A 23,773-nucleotide genomic window follows, 5' to 3' on the forward strand; every position below is an offset into this window, starting at 1 on the left:
CTAAAATTTATCCTTTATCTGAATGATTGCCCCACATTATGTCCCCACCCAGGCGCGTAGCCAAGGGGGCGAATGTGCGACCGCCCCCACCCTCCTTGAGCAAATGTTTTTTTTATGATATCGCTATTAATTTTAAATAGAAAATGCTTAGATGCAATTTCCAAGGCCTATAATATAGGAAGTGCCGTTTCCAGCGATCTGGGAGGTATTTTCGGCCAAAATTGTCTTCTACGCCTGCGCCAACTCATGGTGGAGCTACGCTTAAATAGTTTCCCTACAGGCTTTGCTTCTCCCTTGGCAAATTCCTCGCTACGCCCCTGTCTCCAGCCGAACAAATAGAAAAGCACACAGTTTATATTTACAATTATTTACTATAGGTAAGCTTCACGGCGGGTTCTGAACACCTTCAAGCAGCGGTCTGTGTTTGGTTTATAACTGACGCTTATTTCACCAAAACACCTGATGGGTATTTAACGAAGAAGTAGACTTTGTAAGTGATGAAAATGTTTTCACCAAATGAACGTTAATTAACAAAGTGTTTATAACTGGTTAATTCTGAATATTTGGTGGTCCGGACACTTCTACATACCTGGAGTTTGTTTGTTTATTTATTTGTTTTCTTTTCACATAAATATTTACAATGTGAAGGGAAGTCTTCTGAAAAGCCTGTTCTGGCTTAACAACACAGAAGACTCTCAGAAAAGAAGAGAGAAGAGAAAGAAATAAAACAAAATGATAATAATATTTATATGTTTCAGTTACCACTAAAATCATAGTTAATAAGAAATCATAATTTCTTTGATAAGGCATTTTCTATATATGGAGCTTGATTTCTTAGCCTTTAAAGCATTTGATAGTAAATGTCGCAATATTAACTTTTATAATATCATCTATTTTCAATCAATTGAGTTTCTTAAAAAGTGGGCTGGTATATGTTCACGCGGTGCCGCGTGACATATATGACGTATTGCACTCTTTTGTAGTAAATATTAAGGTGGCTTAAATTTGAACTGCCGAGCAGTAATATAAATGTGGTGCTATTAAAGTTTGATAAAGCATTCAAAGCAGTTAATGCAAACTAAAAATTGGAAGCTTTAAAATCTGTTTATATATAGTCCAGCTAATATAACTGCCATTTTATGAGAACTAATACAGGATTTTTTTCATGACTAGCATGGTGTTTTGCGTGACTTGAGGGATCAACTTGCTTTCCAACAGCTTTGAGTAACGAACCTATAGCTTATTATGAATTAAGACGTATTGCCAGATTCGGTTGATCGACTTTTATGTACATTTGCAATATAAAAATTGAGATAACGTTACAACTTACAGAAGCAAAAGAACAATAGGTAGACACAAGCACGTGACATTTTGAAAATTATTTTATTGATAAAAGTGATGTCTGGAATAACACCATAACCGAATCTTACCACAAAACTATACACATATACCGGAATAACCTTCCATTACACTTAGACTAACTCGACATGTTTTTTCACATAGCCTACCGTACATGCCACACAGTAATCGTTTAGCCTATACATCATGCTGCTCAAAGGAACTTTGTTTACACATTACTTACATAGCAGTATACGTCAGTTTACACCATGTTCTTTTGGAGAGGAGATCAGGAGGGGAGGGGAGGGGGGTTAGGAAAAGGGGTCCAATACTTTTACTTTCCTGAATATTTCATTTCTGTGTTGTTTAAACAATCATTGGGAAGGGGAGTGGGAGGTCGGATAATAACTGTGGATCATATATCTCACATAATAGTCAATACGTTTGGTGTGGGCCTCGTCTTATTGATTCGTTGTCAAAAGTTTACTGGTCTCTTGAACAGATAAAGGTTACGCCTTGTCCCTCTTCAAACTGAATGTCAAAGCTGCCAACAGTCAGAGGAACTAACAAGTGTACGGTGTATAGTGTCTGTCCAGGAAACTCGGTAACAGACTCCCTGTTCTCATCCGAGCGCTGTCTTATAACATCGAACTGGACGACACTCCCTTGTCAATCCGAGAGAATTTGTCGGTCGTTATCTAGCTCAATGTATGACAACTTAAATCGAGACAGACATATATATGAAAACAATGTTTTGATTACAAATATTTTATCCATCCATATTGAAAGGTTAATACACAGAAAATACATACACAAAAATTAGATATGTTCTCGCCATATAACCATTCCTGTCTTCTGTTACCTATCATCACAAAGTTGGGATATATGCAGCGCGGTGGGCGGGGGGGGGGGGGGGGGGCGGGGGATATTGAGATGGAGGGAGACACCTCGTATCGAATATGACTTATCTCCGCATTCTCAGAAACCTTACTTTACTAGTTTCATCATCATGACGGTTTTATAAAATTAAAGTATGAAACGTAACTAACTTCTTAACTTTTACCTTCTCTGTTCATACTTTAGTTCGTGTGAGATATTGACATGGAAGCTATAACTCCCTGATCAGGATCATGGAAGATATAACTCCCTGATCAGGATCATGGAAGCTATAACTCCCTGATCAGGATCATGGAAGCTTTAACACCTGATCAGGATCATGGAAGCTGTAACTCACTGGTCGGGATTATGGCAGCTATAACTCCCTGATCAGGATCATGGAAGCTATAACTCCCTGATCAGGATCATGGAAGCTATAACACCTGATCAGGATCATGGAAGCTGTAACTCACTGGTCGGGATTATGGCAGCTATAACTCCCTGATCAGGATCATGGAAGCTTTAACACCTGATCAGGATCATGGAAGCTGTAACTCACTGGTCGGGATTATGGCAGCTATAACTCCCTGATCAGGATCATGGAAGCTATAACTCCCTGATCAGGATCATGGAAGCTATAACTCCCTGATCAGGATCATGGAAGCTATTACTCCCTGATCAGGATCATGGAAGCTATAACTCCCTGATCAGGATCATGGAAGCTTTAACTCCCTGATCAGGATCATGGAAGCTATTACTCCCTGATCAGGATCATGGAAGCTATAACTCCCTGATCAGGATCATGTAAGCTTTAACTCCCTGATCAGGATCATGGAAGCTATTACTCCCTGATCAGGATCATGGAAGCTATAACTCCCTGATCAGGATCATGGAAGCTTTAACTCCTGATCAGGATCATGGAAGCTATTACTCCCTGATCAGGATCATGGAAGAAATAACTCCCTGATCAGGATCATGGAAGCTGTAACTCCTGATCAGGATCATGGAAGCTGTAACTCACTGGTCGGGATTATGGCAGCTATAACTCCCTGATCAGGATCATGGAAGCTATAACTCTCTGATCAGGATCATGGAAGCTATAACTCCCTGAGCAGGATCATGGGAGCTGTAACTCCCTGAGCAGGATCATGACGATCACATTTACTGTAATTGCACGGACATTGGCTTCTTGTCGAACTCACACCTTGCCAAATCATTAAAAATTAACTTGAATTATACTTATCATTTAATGTATAACATTAAAGATATGCCGGACTGAGCATTGGCGACAAGACTCTGGGCTCACGTTTCCAATATTCTTCCCTTGAAACTCGGTTAATAAATTTGTTTAAAGCAAGCAATTTGATCTTCTGTTCGTGATGAACATGCCGGTTGCTTCGGAGCTCATCTTTAGACTTTCTTATATATATCAGTTAATCTATCTGATTAATAAATTGTTGTCAGGCTAATAAATATCTTCGTTTCATCATGTTTTATAGATGTTGAATCATGATTCATATTCGAGCCAAACTTGTTGACAAACAAGTGACAATAGTCAACATTTTTTTTATATAATTATGGACATCTAATTACATGAATGACATAGTCAACGTGACATGGAGACATTCTTTAAGGACAAATGCTTCACAAACTGAGCAGGGATGATGTGTTACTGAGTCCCTAGTCTCTTGAGACTGACTGATATGAAGATATAAAGGAGGCCATAACCATTCCCCCTCCCCCATCGTCACCGTTTAGACGTATTAGAACTGTTAAAACAAGGAAATGTATATGAGCGTCCATTTTCGATATCTCAATTATAAGCAGTATTATTTGCTAGCCCAAACATAATGCGAAAAGGTTCAAGGCGAACCAAATATGGTAAGACGGCAAGGTAAATAATAGCAGAACTTGGATATGAAGATATAAAAGATCATAAGCAGCAAATATTGGTTGTGTTGATGTGCGTTGCCTATTGTTTTTTTCATTCCTAAACATAATTTTGGCCTGGTTAATTTTGCGCATGCGCGAAGATTGTAACGACGAACGACTTGTCCTACACTCGTTTCAACTCTACCGCAGGATCTTGCATTCTAAAATTTACGTAATGACGTCATTTTTTACTCTCTCTCTCTCTCTTCTTTGTAATTAATTACTTCCATTTTCTCAATAATCCAACAAAGTCCTTACAAGGAAGAACGCCATGATGGTGGTTGGGTTGACGATATTTCCTTGTACTCATTTCATCATTTCCTGTTAATGTGATTACTCACATGTTATCATACAGATTCAATATTGATATACATAAATGTATCTCAAAATCTGTATGGACATTTCTAGCATCCGTTTGTTTTCCCTTCCTTTTTCCACTTTCATTTTTCCACTTTTTCCACTAACAATTTATCGTCATCATCTTCGTCCTTTTCTTTCTCGTTGTCCGTAGATACGTCATCACCATGGTTACCTTCTCCATCTTTGTCGTCATCCTCTTTGGAAGACTCTCTCGATTGTTCTTTCTTCCATTTCATCCTCCTATTTTGGAACCATATTTTAATCTGTCTCTCACTAAGGCATACTGCCTGTGCTATCTCTATTCTCCTTTTTCGGGTTAAATAGCGGTTGTAATGGAACTCCTTTTCTAGTTCTAATGTTTGATATCGCGTGTATGTCTGCCGCCCTCTCTTTTTGTCTGTCCCGATGATATGTGTACCTAAAATTAAGATTAAAGAAATGAAAAAGAAAATAAGGAATGTAACACGCATGAGGTAACAAAAGAAACAGAAAAAGAAGAAATACATAAACAAAACGCAATCAGTAAATAAAAAAAGTATAAACATCATCATAAAATTTATTAAATACAAAAAAAAATAAAACGAAAAAACACAAATACGTGGATCGGTCACTTACGTTAGTCAGAGTTAATCAATATTTGGCCAAACTAAAAAATTTTGAAATTTTTGCCAAATAAAATATTTCCATATTAAAATATATATATATAGCCTATTGGCTAATATCAAATATAGCCAACTTCATGAAATATGTTCATAATGGAAAATGAAGGTGTGAGTGAAATGTTGTCGGTCAGGGCACATCAGTGACATGTATCCTTCAGGAACGTAGAAAATCGTAAATCGAAATTAGAAATAACTTGAATCCGTGAATTACATTTGCATTCTTGCAGTCCACAGGTATTGGAGAATTATCCGAGAAAAGAAGAGAAACATTCGTCGATTATGTGTTACAAATTAGCCCATAGGATCGTAGACATACTATATATCATCACAAAAATATTCGTTTATACTATATGGGAGTAAAAATATCATAAAGACCGAGGCAGAAAAAAAAAGAAACAAAATCCTTCTCCACTGCAGGAAAGAGTCACAAGTCGATCGCTACTTTGGTAAATTAATAACATTAATGTACTCCATTGATAAAGAAAAATTTCACTTCATGGTCGACGAATATATTTGCAACCCTCCTTCATCGATTTTAAACGATAATTGAGTCGAAATCTCTAGAGGAATATGTTGTCTTATTTCCAAGATTTCCTGAAAGAGAGTTGAAGAATCAACTTTAATTTTTTTCTCTTTCTTTTTGATAATGATTTTCGGTTGGGTCATAAATGTAATGATTGCAATCGATAGTGCAAGATTTACGAGTCTGTCAGAAAGATAAGGGAGGTAGTTTCCTTTGGCCTAGTTGAAACTTAACTAGTACGTATACTGTGTGCTATACTAGAGAAATCCAAAATCTACAAAACGTTAGCCTCGTATTTATGATAGGCTATAATATACAATATGTGAAAATATCCCTTCTATGTCGTTATATACATATATGGAAAGGGGGTATGTGGATAAACCTTTTACTCTCCTCTGACCTCACATCAAAACCTGAATGTGTAGAGGTGGAGAGTAGTGGCCGGTCTGGGGGTTGGGGAGACATTTACATTAGAAATTTGACTAATGAGCTTCCAAACGTTTCCCTCTTTTTAAAATTACTTTCAAGACGGTAAACGTGACATGATAATTATGTTATCATGAATATTGTTTTCTTACACTATTTGTTTAAATAGACTTTTGTATTGTACACTCTTCTTCATTTTATTTTTATTTTACTCTTCAGTTAGGATTTTTAATTTGCGACGAAATTTCAAGATGGTGGGCCTGCTTGTCTTATAGAAGAGGTATAGGCCTACGCTTATTGACATATAGTTTTACTTATTGTATTATTTAATTGAAAGTACAATTTCTGTCGGTTAAAAAAATGCTGAAAGTGTTACATTCTATTCATGTGTTATGTTTGTATATATATATATATAGGTTTGAACGAATACCGTTTTTCATTGTTAAGAGTCAATTACAGTGACTCCGAAAGGATTATGACTTTTATAAGAATGTTGTGTAAACAAAATGTAAACAAAACGACTCCCTGATCAATGATAACAGTGTGAAATCTATCTTTATCGATTATTATCCATGTATTATAGTAATAATACATGATTTTGAGATGTTAATATTGAAAAGTATCGAAATAGTTATCAAAACTAACCCATACAGCTACTGTAAGAGATCAAACATCTGGTCACGTGATTCTAAGCACTGCAATATTTAGTACTCATGTATCGCAAACACACAAATGTATATATATATATATCTAGTGAACTTTCCGCCAGTTCATTGCACCGTACTCATCCATTTTAATTCATTAACCCCACTTTCTTTAATGAAGCCTAACGAAAGTACATGCCACATGAGCTATGAAGTTTTAAATAATGTACTGATATTATATAATATAATAATAATATCCCTATATGATACCGAATGGAACTTACTTTATTTATTGTTTTCAAAAATTCAGTCTGTATGTACTGTGTTCTTAACTCCTAAATTTGTCGGTCATATACTGATTAGTTTTTCATCCGTTAAACTTTCTCTAAGTAATGATCACTAATATGCCTATAAAATGAGCGTGGAGTCACTTTGACGGCGCAAAATCGCGCGCACGCGAAATATATTCCCACTAGGCACGTAAACCATGTCTACGAAGCTTTCCACAGGGATATAATTACCGTGACGGTGTCGCCATTTTTAGTGAGTTTAAGTATACATTTTCTACTATGTTTTTCTTTATTATTATTGTTTTTTGTTGGCATCTACCCCCCTTTTCCCTCCTATATACCAAGTTGAAATCGTTATCATTCGAGCAAAGAACTTAGTCGTGTTGTAGACAGCTCGCTAATCAAAGAAACTGCTTTGCTCATTTCTCCACGCGTGGCTTATCAACCTTGTATCGCGCACATATAGTCGCTTGCTACCACTTTTTTTTACTTTTTTTTATAAATACATATATATGAATATATATTTCTTACTTCTTAACGAGATAAGTACTGAGGAAATCCATATAATTTAAGCCCGATATAGTCTTTCCATGCAGTTGGCTCCCAGTATTCGGTGTTATTGTTCACACGGGACAATGTCGTAAATCTCATACGCGTGTGACCGTGCGTCGCGGTATCGGCTGTAAGCAATAAAACTTGCATTATACCTTAAATAAAGGGGCTATAGATTTGCCTATACAGACTAATCTTTTATCTATTTATATATTTTTTACTCTATTTCACTGTCTATCTCTATCTCTCTTTGTACTTGTCCATTTTGGTGTGCAGAAATCGCATTTTTTTATATATAATTGCACAGTGATCTATATAGATATATTTATCATACTATATCGTGGCTATAATATCCTATTCTTGAGTCACCGACACGGTTAGGCCAATCGTAATTCTGTTTCAAATAACGCGCCGTAAAATAAAATAAAAATCTTGAAGACCTATAATAGGTGAAAAACGATAAAGGAAATTTTGCGCTCTCCACATTTAAAGTAATGCTTTATGCTTTTATTTGCGAAACTTTCATCGGCGAAACTTTCAAGATTTTTTCACTGAATTCAAATTCCAAAATAAAAGGCATTTTTCGGTTGGGATAGGTAAATCGTTTCATGCAGATGGTTTAACGGATAAATGTATTATTGCAATCATGTTATGAACTGAGCGGTTAATAATTCCCAAATATTCACCACTTCTATCAAAATCTGTTATCTAAATTTAATTTAATTGTCCGGTTATTAAGAAAAATGGTTTGAATACTTAAACGAATGAGTAAAAGTAACAAATGATATTTTTCAGAAAAAAAAATCTATTCAGTAAACCATTTCGAAATGTTTTCGAATGTGTAAAGCACATGGCAATATGTGTGGCCAGCGCGAGGCAATGTAGACCTTGTGCAAATTTGTTTCTGCGCGCGAAGTTTTGAAAACTCTATAAACGCTCATCTAAACATAAATCAATAAATGTACCTCACTGATTGCACCCCTTTACCTAGTGTTTTTGTGTGTGTGTTGGGGGAGGGAGGGTGTGGGGTTCTTTTCAAGGAAGTATCACCCAATGTGCTTTTCAATAATTATGAATTTTCCATTTTGCACTTAAATTACCAAAAGACAGCGTTGTTTGAAGTGGCCTTTCCGTGCTATATGCACGTTTTTACCTTACAGAACTAAATAGGCCAGACTTATGAAGCTTATTTCTGTCATAACTGTCCCAGGGGAACTAGCCCACTAACAGCATGACAGAGAGCGTAAATCGGGGGGGGGGGGTAGGTTTCCTTCGCAAACTCTTCTCGTATTATCTTAATAGATTCTTCAGACGGGTTCAAGCGGTTTTGTCTCATTGGGAAGCATTTTGGTAAGTCGTTACATGAAACAGTCTTTACGATAGGCAGAGGTTATACAGTCACGATAGCTCACGATTAGTAACATTGCGAAATATGGTTAAATATAGTCAACGTTAATATTCACATGAGGTGCAGTGGCTATTTATTCACTGAGACATGGATGCCAAATGTGGCGTTATTTATATTTTAGTTTGCACTGAAAATATGAAAATATTTACTATACATTATGTTAGCCTAGATGTAACTATAGTTTATGTTATATATATATATATATATATATATATATATATATCTATATATATATATATTTATGTTATATATACATATATATATATTTATCTATATCTATATGTATATATATATATATATATATTTATATATACATATCTATATATATATATATATATATATATATCTATATCTATATATATAATATCTATATATATATATATATATATATATAGATATATAGTTGGATTATATTATTTGCATTTGCTGAGGGATACCCAAGTACTGATGGAGATACTTTGAGGGGGGGGGGGGAGGGAAGTATATTTAATTATTGAGGGTTATACTGTGGGATATGCTAATTGAGGGATGCTAGATTGCGATAATCAATATTACAAAGTTTCATCCGCATCAACTAAGGTTACCAACCAACACAAGATACAGCTTTAATGTGCGTATCGTGTTTTATTCCTTGTAATATCCTCAAGACAAAGCGTCCTACTCTGAGATATGTCAATTTATTATTCCAGAAGAGAGAGATACATCAGTACATCTTTCAAGTCCATACCTTCTGTCTTATTGACAAATATTAATAACCCACTTTATGAACAAAGGCGAAGAAAAAGGCCCGAGATGTCACTGGAAATATTTTAAGTTTTATTAATATTTTTAAAAGGGGTGAAAGCGGTGATGTGTCATTTAGCTATGGGTCATTCCATTCAATTTGCTACCAATCTGTCACTACATATACGATGTCGAATCATTGATTCAACGCCGGTGTAACCCTCCCAATCTGAAAACTTTTGACAAGACACATTCTATCCTCTCACAGCTTGATCTGCTCAGGTACAGCCGTATTTCAACAGTCTCCGTAAAAAGAAACCCGATACAAATTACCGAAGAACTTCCTTCGGTCCTGGAAAGGTTTTCAGATTGTTTTGCCCCGTCCGTCTGACAAACTCGATGGAACTGTAAGATTTGTTTCAGCTCTGTATGTTGAATCAAGAAAGTTGCTATACGCTGGTATGAGGACAGATACTTTGGTATGGGTTGGATATTGGTATGACAGACAATGAAACATACACACGTACATACAGATTCACACACAGTGTAATGACAAAGAGAGACAACAGAAATACTTCATGAATTAATAAATGGGATATTCCCGACAGACAATATGATTATTACACGGACAGAGAGACAATATTCTACACTGTTAGTTGAAAACATGATATTTCAAGATTTTGTTCCTAACTCACGATATGGTCTGATTCTATTACTTTCCTGTTATAATATATACCCCCCACCCCCGCCCCCACCCCTCCTCCCCTCCCCCACCGTAAAATTATTCTAATTTTGATGTGCTTGCTTTATAGTTGTTGATGTTATCTTCAATTGAAATATTATGACTCTGTAACTTGTAGCCTAAGTAAGAACAATATTTTTCCTCGTGAATAAATAATTTGTATAACATAAAGAAATGCGATTTTTTTTGTAGCTATTTGCTATGAGGACATCACTAACTCTACGGTTGCAAGATGCATTCGTAAAATGTTATTAAATTGATAGACAAAATATGTATCTCTCCACGATATACCAGAATGCTATATGGATATTACTATTTTTTTATTTTTTATTATTGTCATCTTTAATGAGGGTAGTCCTGCTCAGTGCAGAAGCATTGCTTTCCAGAGGAGCCCTCAATGGATTTTGAGTGAAAGCCTTGCGGGAAGAAAAGTTCAGCAGTTGTATTAAATAATCAACTCAAGCCACTAGAAAATATCTATAACCTTGAATAATCATTTAGGGTTTGATTAGTAATATCAGAAACACTGGCAAGTTGTTTTCATTATCCATAACAGTTTCATATCTATTGTAATAAACAACACAGCATATGTATCTCTTCATTTCGTAATTATCAGATATCGTGTACGTAAGACAATTATAAGAAGCCTTGCAACCCACTGGTTTGACTTTATTTTATTGAAGCAAATTCAAACATAATATAAAACAAAATATCAACATACTACATGTAAATGTAGACCCATGAAATCATTTGGGGGCTTAGTGAACCCGATTTTCACCTTCATCATTGTGTTTACCACCCTCCCTCTAGTAACGGATGTGTTCGCCTGGGAAATGGTTTACTGGTAGAGGAGGTAGACCTATCCACCACCCCCCCCCCTCACCCTCCCTTAGAGAAATTTTGATATGATTGAGGAAGCATAATTGCAGATTGGTTATATATTTGGCAATTTTTGAATGTTCAAGATGTCTCAATGTTTTCTTGGGTGACCCTAAAAAAAAAGGGTCGCGACGGTGACTTGGAATACCAGGTATGAAGGCTATCAAGTATACACGTTCCTCCATTGTCCACATATTGTGCGTGAACTCCAGCTGTTAGACATGGTTATCATTAATGGAGTATGTTGTATAGCGCCATTCTTGAACCTTGAATGTAACCCTGATTCCTGGTTTAAGTCAATGTAACATAATACAAACAAAATTGCGGTTGTGGGTTTATTTATTTTGTTTCTCACTTCTTTTGAATGCCGTTATATGTGATCACGTTAAGGATATCAACTGTATTTTTATTTTATTCTTTTATTTTTTATAGTCATTATCGAGAGCAAAACTAAACAATTCGTTTTGGTGTTGCTAAACTTGATATTTTTCACGTATTTTCGTGTTTTCTTTTTCTTTCTATATTCTTCTATATTTCTATTATTACATTTAGCAGACATCCTGGTTCGTTTTAATACCGTCAATGTTGGGTATCATGTTTCTTAGCATCATGGATTCCTGGAAATGAATGATTCCTATCCAGCATGCAGGTACATATAGAACCGAATCTGTTATTTCTTTTTATATGAAAAAAAAAATAATAAAAAGAATTGTTACGATCACAAACATCATTGGCATTTCAATCCTCGATATAGGTGGATATCGTATTTCAGATCTGAAAGCCCTCCATATAGCGTCTACATGGAACGCCAAAATAGCCAACAAGTTATGTCCAAATGCCCCGAAGGATATATGTTCAATATGTAAACCGATATGTAGCTGATAACGTAAACAATAATGTTTGCCTTGTTCTGGAAAGTGCCACGTGGTACAAGTTCGACAAGAAACAACGCAATTTCACATATCAGTTTACAGAATGTACACATGTATTGTTTGCCCTTTGTAGATTCTCTGTATATATGCACGCCAAAAGACTAATCGAATGGGGATGATCATATGCTTTGAAGTTGATCGAAATTTTAAACTGATAACTTTAATGAACATCACGTACATGTTCATTTACGGCATCAAGCGATATCTTTTTCATCAGTCATATATCCGTCAATACCACTCACACGAGCTTGGGCATATAATGTTTTTGGTTGAGAACATGGACATAAGCAAACTCTTATAACATGGACATTAGATTATACAGCATATTATTATATCTCATAAGCCTTTTGGCGTCCCGTAAGCGTTAGCGGTCTTTGACGCGGAAGGATGGAATGGAGTTGGTTGGTTGGTGAATGCATGTAGCTGGTGTCTCCTGATTGAAATCTCTGGTTGGAACAATAATGCTGGCAGGCTAGGCGCGTCTGCCGGTTGATAAGAATGAATGACTTCTCAGACAGTTCGTCTTCTTTCTTTTATCAAGCTACGGGTGTGTTTTTCAAACAAGGGTGAAATTAAGGACCAGAATGGTTTTACGGAAGTTTTGGTGAAACCAGAATCATTTGAACAATTCTAGTTTAGGCCCTGCTATAGTTTATGTTAGATTCCTTTTGATGATCTTGTTTGTTAACGTGACATAAATGTATATGATTTTCAGCCTACTTATAAAGGACACGGCTTTAGCTACAAAATGTAATCAGGAACGGCTGCTTTTCATCAAACTATAGTTGTAATGATTTCACGATATTTTCTAAAATCAAAACAAAATTGTTCTACTTTACCTGCCATTGTTGGTAATTTGTTGGTAATTTGATAACCCCCTCCCCCTCCCACCCCTTAAGGTATTGTTATATACTACAGTACTACGGTAACAGCTACTGCAAGTATTCATTCATTTACTTGTTGCATCGACACGAGTCTTAAGTTCCAAATACAAACTGGCAACTAACTTTTGATATCTTTCATACCTGGATTCTCTGGAAGTTTGAACAGATCTTTTGCCTGACGACTTATCTCAACAACAAGCCTACATTTCAGATAAAAAAAAAACGAGAAAAAAAAACAGAAACACGGTCATCATTCTAACTTAAAGATGCATGTAATGGTTTAAAGCAAGTTTGCTCCTCATACTCAGCGAGTCATTACAGTTTAAACCATGGTTTGTTTAACAGACAATTGAAAGTTTGTAGTACCACGTCATCTTTCATCATTCCTAATCGAGTATGACAAACCAAAGGGGCCATAACGGCTGTCTTATATACGCGTCGCAGTTTCCAAGATTTGCTGACAAACGTATCACATACAGACGCAGACTCAGAGGGAGTGGGGTGTCATCCCCTCCCCTTCCCCCTCCTCTCCCCTCTTTTATAAACCTCACACAAAAATTCAAAAGTACTTGTTAGAATAACCTTGCGTTTAGAACTATAGTTAAAGAACTAATTAATAGTCTAAATACGCTATATCTCAGAATGCACCTTAATTTTGACCTCTTAGCAAAAACAAATTAACTATCGCAAAGTATGAAAACAAAACCTTTTTTTCTCTTTTTGGAGTGGGGGGGGGGGAGGAGGGGTTGGTTTGAAGTCGGGGTTCATTTTATACATGGTATGAAAACTGACTAACTCAAACTTGACTGTACTACACAAACAACGATTTCTCGATTTCAAATTTGTAAGAGTGTGTGTCTTCGCCTATCCAAGTTGTCATCACGTGTATGCGGAAAGAAATAACACATATCACATACAGAAACGGATTCAGAGGAATTGGGAGCGCACCCCTTCCTCTTCCCCTCCCCTTTTTTACCCTCACATAAAAATTCAAAGGTACTTTTTGGCATATTCTTGCGTTTAGAATTAATTGATAATCTATGATACGGTGTCACAGAATGCACCTTTATTTTGACCGCTTGAAAAACAAAAACAAAATAAACACTTTGGCAAATTATTAAATCTTATTTCGGTGGAAGGGAGGGGGAGGGTGGGGGTGAGGGCGGGGTTCTTTTTATACATAGTACACAAAACTGACTAACTCAAAACTTGACTGTAATACACAACGACGTTTCTCGATTTCAATTTTGTGAAAATGTGTCTTCTATCCTTGCTGTCGTCACGTGAGTGTGGACAGGAATAACACGAGCCTCGGGGGGATTTGAGGTTTTCGGTGGTTGGCCATCTTATTTAGGAATATCTACGATAAAGTCCGCTGATGTCCTACGACTCTTAATAATCTTCAGACCTGTATCAACTTATAGCCCATAAAATCAATTTTATGGTGATTTTATTTTGGGAGGTGAAGGAGTTGCGTCTTTCCGAAACGTGTTCCCTAGGGATCATTTGTTTGATAAAGTTTTGGGACATGTTTTCATCGTTGGAATCAAATGAGACCATGAAGTTTAATTGAGGCATATTGTGTGATAATGGGTGCACACGGTAAACCATGTTATATGTCAATACAGTATAACATCATATGAATTCTTACTTACTGACTTTAAGTTGTTGTGTCCTTTGAACATTATACGTTGAAACATGCAATACAGTGAAAAACTGAACATGCAGTCAAACGCACAAAAAACCAAATTAATATTTTCCATGATTTTAAATTCAAGCAGATGGTGTCATTTCATGACAAAATCTAGCACGATGGCTTATATTTTATTCAAAAAAAAATAGTAATCGAGAAAGTGATAGTTGAAATTGTCACAGTTTGTAAACCATATAGTTTACTTTGCAGCAAACTGAGAACATTTATTTATTTTCCCTTAAATTTTCACTGTATTGTTTGAGTCTTTTTGACCTTGGAATGAATAAGGTGCCATATTTGCTGCAGGGATGTGATGTTATCAATAACCCAGTGACTTTGTAAGTATATATATATATATATATATATATATATATATTCAGTCACAGTCAGGAATGACAGAGTGAATCCAGTTTTTGTTCATGTTGAGGGGTGGCATGGTTTAATTAGGCTAGCAACTCAAAAGCAAACACATTTTAACCTAATTCGAACGACGACTACACGGTATCGTAGACAGTACCACCCACCTCCAATCCCCCCCCCCCCAACCAAGAATAATTCCTTCATTTTTCATTAATCTTGCTTGCCATTATTCATATCTTGAAATAATTGTCTCGTTAATACTTGATATATATTTTTTTTACCAACAAACAAGTAGCGTTGCAAGAGGAAATAGGAATTCCATAGTTTGATAAGCAAACAATGGTTTTCAAATTTGTTGAAGTTTCCTCATTAATGATAACAGCCGACGTTGTCTTTGTGCTTTGTCAGTATCTAGGTTCTTTCATCATAATACTTGTTGGGGAAGGAGGGGGGGGGGGGGGAGAAAGAAAGTAATATTCTACGTAGAGTATTAATTTTAATTTCAAACACGGTTCTGCTTCAAATTCGGTAAAGCTTGGACACTAAAACATCTAATATCGAAAGTTATTGCCACTTGAGAGAGAAATAAGAATTTTTCGTTAACAATTAGATTAGTGACTTCAATTATACCTTTCGATATTCTTGTTTTCAAGTAAAATATTTCACTTAACTGCTTTTCTCCATCGAACTAGGCATAACTTTACAGATATGACATTGGTTTCGAACAAATGTTTTAAAAGAATAATTACTTATTCGTGGCAATTTGATCTTTTGACTTTCACTTTTCGCAACAACAAAAAAGAAAGAAAAAAATAAGGAAGAATAATTAAAAATAAAAGCGTTGTTTAATATTAATCACTTCCCGCTTTTGAAAACGTGTAGTCTATATCTAGTCATATATTTGAAGCAACATTATAACTAATCTACACAAAACATATGTATTATAAAATAATATTTAATTCCATCGACTTTGTTTCGGTTTTTGTTTCTCCCTCCCCCCCCCACCCCTACCTCTCTCTGTCACTCTCCTTGTACTTTCTCCTTGCTTATCCTTTATTCCTGATGTATTATAACTTACACCTGCTACGAATATAATATCACACATACTATTTGTTTCGCTTCATTAGGCCTTTTTAAAGGAGCTTTCTGAGTTTTTATTTGTTTGGTTTGTTAGCGCTTTAGTTCATTAGACTCTTAATTATCGAGTTCCATGTACAATGAAAGACAACAGAATGTTAACAATATTTCGATCTGCTGTTAAAACAAATGAATTGTAAATGATAACAATAATAACTCGAAGAATTGTCTCAGCCAAGTTGAAAATCGCATCTAGTCTTCATGAATGATTCGTTATGTTAATCTTTATTGTGTGTATTTTATAATTGTTTTTTTAAATTACAATGACTTTGTAAACAGTTAATTTATATAGCCTAACTAGGTTAGGTTTTATTTAACATTGTTGACCAAACACCACCGCCAACTAGCTACCTAGAAGTAAATATATATCAGAAAGAAAATATTTCTTGTTACATGTGTTCGATTAAGCCTATGCTTATTTTTTCAAGACTCCTTACTTTAAGCAGTAAACTAAGATTTAAAACTTGCTTTCAATACCATCCCTCATCCATCAAGACGAGGTCATGGTTAATTAAAAGGTAGATATGAAATTAATGAAGATTTGTTGAAGACAAAAAGTTTGAAATTTTTCATTTTGTTGTTGTTAATACTCATATTTATTAATGCTTCCTTTACCCAAGGCATCATTTCTGATATGGTGATATAGTCATGCACGGAACATAACACATCACTGGATCATACGAAATCTGTTTTTCTAATTTCCAACTTTTCCAAATCAACTAAATGAGTTACTAATCCTATTATTGTTGGATGACAAAGACAATGAAGACATCAAACGATAGTGTTTAAGACATGTAGAAATAATATGCTAAACGAATAAACGGGATTTAATATTTAGAGCTATCGTCGTCAGAGACCACTCATACGTAAATCCCATAATTCTTATGCTAATCATTTATTCAAAGGTTCTGGCATACGTCCCCGTGGAGTCATCGCCATAAGTCACGTGTTTATTTGACATATTCTTTGACATGAATTTTAATAAGTATTTCGTATTTATCTGATGAAAGGATACATACTATGTAAGCCTATTACGTATGTTCGTACAGTCTAACCTTCCTTAATCTCATTAAGGAACTCTTAAATCCATATTTCCCTTCAACAGACTGTAGCTAGTAAACTTAGAGGTGTGTCCAAGGGGAGAGGCAATGGGTATTGGGGAGATAGGCATAGCCCCACCATGCACCTTCATCGTCAGTAAAGAGGAAAAATCGTTCCGTTGGGGAATTGTTTCTTCAACAGTTAAAAGTATTTAGTAGCACAACCTTTCGTTAAGACCTAATTAATAGACCAAGGTTGTATGTAGCCCCAGAATGCACTATGACACGTCTTAATTGACATTCCCCGCCTCCCCCTCCTCCTCTCCCCCTCCTCCCCTCCCTCTCCCTCCCTCTCCTCCTCCCCTATACCTTAGAAATCAAGTGCCCGTCACTGCGTATAGTGCACCTACTCTAGTTTTAGTGCAGTTTGCCATTTGCATAAACCTGCAAGGAAGTTTCCATGCTTTTCCTACCTGTAGGCGCTTATTATAATGGGAATACATTATTCTTTATCACATATCGACTCCGACAACCGCCCCATCTTAGCCCTGGTCATCGGGGTTGTATCCCCTGACCCCACCCCTATAACAGGTATGTTACCCCGCTACCGACTGGGAGAGTCAAAACAAATCAGGCCCCTTAATAGGCTTTCGTATAACTTTTGCATTGCCACATGTACCTTGCTCAACATATGAAAGACCCAAATCCGATTGACAGAAGTGCATAAATTAAAACATATTAGGGTAAACATTAGACACTATTTGATGACATTAATAAGCAGTTAAACTCACGTTGATTTATGGAACTTTGTATGCATGACTTTTGTGTAAATGCTTCTACTAGTACTACCCTACCATGAAATCTCACGCTTCGTTGTCTTCGTAAGTTTATACTTATATATACCGGACACGACACCTTGAGTAAATTTGGAATGAAGGAGAAGATTTTTTTTTTATTGTTCTGATATTCCAGTTTAGTGTACGCAACATATGTTAATTTTGCATCAAGTTTATTACGAAAAAGAGAACACAACTATGCTTATTTTTATATTCCTATTTATTCTCGGGTTCCCGCCGTTTCACGAATCCCTATATTGACCCGGATTGTAGCACCTAGCCCCCCCCCCCCCACACCTTCAGTTGTCATGTCTGTTTGCAACGTTGTACATGATCATGATCAGAAGAAGCCTATACACAGTCTTGAATGAGTATGGTTCGAATGGGTCTATTAAATTGTGACGACTCAATCGATCAATCGATCGATCGAATTGACGGCCAAAAACGTTCAATCCTACAGGTTAAGGATTCCAGATCAGTTGAAAACAACAATATTGTTGTGGCCTTGCATGTGTTTTCAAATTGTATTAATACTAATATTTTAATGTACTGACCAATATTAAGTTATCCCATCCCTGGCATATATCGCATTACAGTTATACATAACCAACGTCAGTATATACGCCACTTTCCCCAGTTGTGTTGAAAAAGTGACAACAATACGAAACAATGATTATTTCCATGCCTTTACGCTATTTGCAACGTCTGGCTCAAGGCGTTCACTGTCACGTGATCACCACAATAGACCCCCCCCCACCCACCCTCACCGACACCCTTGTAAAGAAAAGTCACCACAGATAAAAGCCTGGGGCAATATAACTAAACAAAACTTGATCCACTCCCAACTTTCCCAGTCCTCTTATTCATCGAGATTGTAACCGTGTTTTGTGATGATCATGTCAATGTGACGTCACGAACTGATACTACACGATAAAAACCTGCCGAGAAGCGATAAGGTAAAAATCATAACACTATATCACCTGTAAAAGAAAAAAAAAATGATTTCAGACATGTACAACACACATGCATGGTGGACCGAACATCTTTGAACCTAACAACCAAGAACCACAACGTTCCTACGCACTGTTAAAGAGAGTCAAAGGTTTGCAAATTGTTCTTCTGAATTTGATTATGGTATTTTTCTTTGTTTACATAATTCACACCTTCTAGTGTCAGTGGGTATACACACATACTACTACAACCCTATATGCGTCGGCTTATACGTCTGGAGGTCTGTAATATGTGCAGCCTACTCATATGATTGATTGCTGCTCAAATAAACAACTGTTACGGTTAAATTGCGGCACGATTGCTCAAGTGGCGTTAGAAATGAACCGAATTGTCAAAAATTGTATTTTCATAAAGTCAATTTATTTCAAAAAGGATAGACACATGCGAACAACAAAATGTGAGAAAACCTTTTGGCTTCTGGCGAAGACGGATGTTCTAAAACGGCTTTTATAAGATGAGAAATATTAACTCGCACCCATATATAGTAGTAGCATATACTTGAATGGGCAGGGCTACTTATAAGGAAGGACATTGCCGTGTGGTATAACATTATATATTTCCCCCGTCGCATAACAGGTGTGATTGCATCAAACACTGTACAGCCCACATTCTGCTATCGTGTACGTTTTACAATCTCAGCCATGGGAGGAGGGTTACACAACATTGAGCAAGTTTCAGCAAACATATTCAAATGTCTCTCGTTACACTATTGACGAAGAACGTATAATGGTCCCCTCCTATTTTTCAAATATTTTTTTCGATGAAAGGGTGGGTGATGTTTGCAAATTGCCTCTATATTGCATCACGGTTTCACGACGAAAACAATGTTTTCAACTATAGAGCATTACGTAGTCACGCACTTCAAAGTTGTCTCAACATTTTCAACCTTTCCATTTCGGATAATATTAAGTAATTTCACAGAAAACAGCTGATACCGTTCTGGACCATTGACCATATTAACTACTTTTATTTTCTTTCCCTAAAACATAGTACACCGTATATGACGTCCATGCATGGTGTAGAGGTCCAAGAGTATTGGGGCAAACATTCACTTTAAAATATATATATATATATATGCATATATTATTACTTCTCATCGCCTAACAATGTGCAAAAAACGTTTCATGTTTGTAGTACAGTTGGAAGTTTTGTATATATGCGATTTAGGCTTTATAAGGGGCCAAGCATGTACTCGCTGAGTTGTTATTCCCCGTGGTATGTTCTACCAGTCCCTGTATGTAATTGATGGACGTCGATATTTCTGGCAAATTTATTTATGAACTTGTTAGTATTGAGGTCATTGGACCGAGTCCAATGATGGACAAAATTTATTAACACTTTCAAAAATTTGTTTACAGTTTCCTAGTCACTTTTTCGCTTATGATTGTTTGCACACATGAATATTTCAAGCGCCAATATGACTCTCGGTATCACCATCCGTGCTGAGGCTGTTTCCTGAAAAATAGGAACGAATAAATATGATACCGGTTGTGATTCTCGCCCCAACGCGATACGTTTGCAAGCTATAACTAAAAGTAAATCCTGACTAGATAACGCCCAGACTGAGAGGTATTCTTAACAAATGAGTATATTGTCGAACTAGTATTTTAAAAGGAGAACAATATCTAAAGCAAGTATCCTGGTTACATTTTAATTCAAGTCCAAAAGGTCCCCTTTTTTTTGTAGATATTAACATCCCCTCATCATCATCATCTGAAGGTGATATGTTTGATTGCAAAAAATAAACTTGGGAGCGAAGAAGTGGGGGTGTCGTGTAACAAAAATATTTAGTTTTTCTTCAATATTTGGTATATTTCATATTAAGGAGACACATCGCGATATGAATTATAAAGGTACCACATTCAACTGTAGTGTAACTTTCAGATCATCATATCCTCTTAGGACATTGTAACCCTCCTCATTCCACGGTCAGAGCACTATATCTGGTAAGATTAATGTTTTTTATGCTTAGAATGTGCATCTTTTGACATCACACCTATGTACTGTTCCTTTTATGCTTTAGCTTTGATGACTGAATGTGTTCATATCTTGAAAGCGGTATGTTGGTCGATGCTCACTTGATTACAGCTTCTTCTTTCAGATATCAAAGTTGAGAGATAAAGTTAGCTCTGGACTATTTCTTTAATAAATTCACCTTCGATTAGATAAATCTGACCTCAATGTAATAGTTCCTCTATAAGTGAGGTCATTGGTTCGAATAACGCGTTACCCCTCCCCTCCCCCACCCCCAAGATTTCCTCAAACGTTTCAACGTCTATAATTTTTTAGACCGCTTTGTAAAGATTGCTTAAATTTAAGAATGCAGGCCGACGTATCAAAGTTGCTTCCAAACATTTGTTAATCTTATATACCGATGTTGCGGCAATCTAAGAACTTGAAAAGTTGTGCCAAAATACAATTTTTTTTTTGTCGTATCCGTATTTTAAGCAAACCAATTTACACCAATTAAGCAATATCGTACAGAACGAACCGTTTTACACTTCCCGTGATGTTTTGTGAACTGTTGAAAATTGTCAATGATCACCACAAATTTCTAGACCTTCCATGGTAAAACAATGCAGTTCATTAGTAACGATTGGTTATTGTCAACATAAACTATAACGTAGACAAAGTAAAATAACAAGACAGATATTATAATACGACAAATCAGCATTTGTTGTACTTTATACAACTTCTTGAAATATTAGTAAGGTAACTTTCAAATCTACGGGTGGGGGTGGGGGGGGGGTGGGGGGTCTTCTTTATTCTGGCAGCACCTTCCATCTGTTGCTTTTGTTTTTGCAGATATCTGTCGTTATAATGTAGATACACAGCCGATTTCTCTCGACACATTATTCGAGACAATGACAACAGATGAGAAAACAATATACCATGCATACTGTGGTGCAGTGTTGAAGAATATACAGTAACTTAAATTTTGTGTCTCAGCAATTCAGTCACAGAAATCACTATGAACCAGGGAAATGCTGTCAGAATATAGCATTTCTCTGTATAAACCGGTTGTGTTGTCTGGTGCTTTCTGCTGGGAAAATTTCAGATCTCCTAATTTTGCAATAAAGATTTGCAGTTTATCATATTTGTTGATAATAAAATATATAGAAAGTAGCTACATATCTCGCACTAATCCTACTTTGGACTTTCGCATATTTGCATTCATGTAGCATCATGCATGTAAGATCATGTTCATAATTAATATCATTTGCTATGGTATACATGCCTCATTAATCTGTGTTTTACCTCTTTATAATAGGCGACAGGAATCGCCTAGTATTCCTGCCCAGTAGTTGAGAGCGGTGTCAACTAACTATATTTGTTTTGTGATGGAAGTTCAGAAATTCAAAAAGCTTAAATCTGACTTGGTTTTCGAATAATCTTACACGGGATTAGCATGACCTTCTCGGGGTTTTCTCTCAAAAAGTTACCGTACTTGCTGATTAAAATTAATATTAAAGTTTATTATTACTGCATAAACAGTTGTTGCTATTAGTACAACTCAAATGAACTCATTTGTCGGTTATGATGACAGAATAATTCATGTAAAATATAGGAAACATTATTGCTGACAATATGGATGAGATAAGGAAGGTATATGGTTAAAAGAACTACATTGAATCTATTTACCGAGGCCTAATGAAATTAAACAAAAATGAAAATTAAAGCGGTGCATAATTTTCGTCAACGTCTACTCGAAGTGGAAATCAGGGAGATATTTGCATAAAAATAGCCAGCAAAGCTGTAGCAACACAGCGATATTAAAGTTAATCATAGTGTTAGGTGAGCTACCCGAACATATAGAGCTATTTTGCAGTTTGTCTCAGCGACCGAAACTTGCTGCCTCCCCCCCCCCCCCCCTCTGTATCCCGTATTTGATATATATTTTCATTTTTGTCATACACTTATATCGATCTCTACCCTCTATTCTTCACCATCCTACATAAAACCTACGCCTGAGCCTCACGACAGCAAAGCAAGTTGATAATCCTTTTCATCTCATCTGAAAAGGTTTCTTCCTGATCATCTAACGTGTGTAGTAGTTCTGCGAAATATGGCGACACTGACTCACGAAAATACATAATATATAGGTCGTTGTAATCAAGGTTCAATGGTATTTGGACTTTTATAACTATCGTGAGATTTGAACTGGTAAATGGTTTCCTCTGCATGGATATAGCAACGTCTGTTACAGATTCAGTTCATGGAACGCCGGAACTTAGACAGTCAAAGTATATCTTGATTGAGTCCGACCTTTGAACAAGGAACTGTTTAGTGCAAGTCGCCTGGGAAATAAAAAGCCACTCTAGTCGCGCTGTAAACACAGTGATCTAGTTCAATGGGCTTCTTTAAAGAAATCACATGTTTGGGAGACAACATCGTCATTGTCGTGTGGTAGTGGTATAGGGTATATAACAGTGTCTTGATGTTTTCCCCACGAGATGGTGCACCAGTTAGAAATAACAACTATAGTCTCTGTGATATAAATATATACGTGAAGACACAATAAAGA

The 23,773-nt window shown here is 36.1% G+C and overlaps 1 protein-coding gene across 2 annotated transcripts in view; it reads right to left on the minus strand.

Annotated features, from left to right (window-relative positions):
• Positions 1 to 1,364: 1,364 nt before the first annotated feature.
• Positions 1,365 to 23,773, minus strand: part of LOC139966290 (uncharacterized) — a 67,795-nt gene continuing 45,386 nt past the window's right edge. The window contains exons 4-5 of one of the 2 annotated variants that reach the window (XR_011792531.1): positions 2,658 to 4,924; positions 1,365 to 2,600 (exon numbers count right to left, since the gene is read on the minus strand). Coding sequence is in view for 1 of the 2 variants with exons in the window: in XM_071969145.1 (XP_071825246.1) it covers positions 4,587 to 4,924 (338 nt within the window). In the remaining variant the exon portion in view is untranslated. Of the gene's footprint in view, positions 4,925 to 23,773 lie in introns of both variants that reach the window. The other variant, XM_071969145.1, reaches the window with a different exon arrangement.

Source organism: Apostichopus japonicus, chromosome 4 (genome assembly GCF_037975245.1).
Source record: "Apostichopus japonicus isolate 1M-3 chromosome 4, ASM3797524v1, whole genome shotgun sequence".
Lineage (NCBI taxonomy): Eukaryota > Metazoa > Echinodermata > Holothuroidea > Aspidochirotida > Stichopodidae > Apostichopus > Apostichopus japonicus.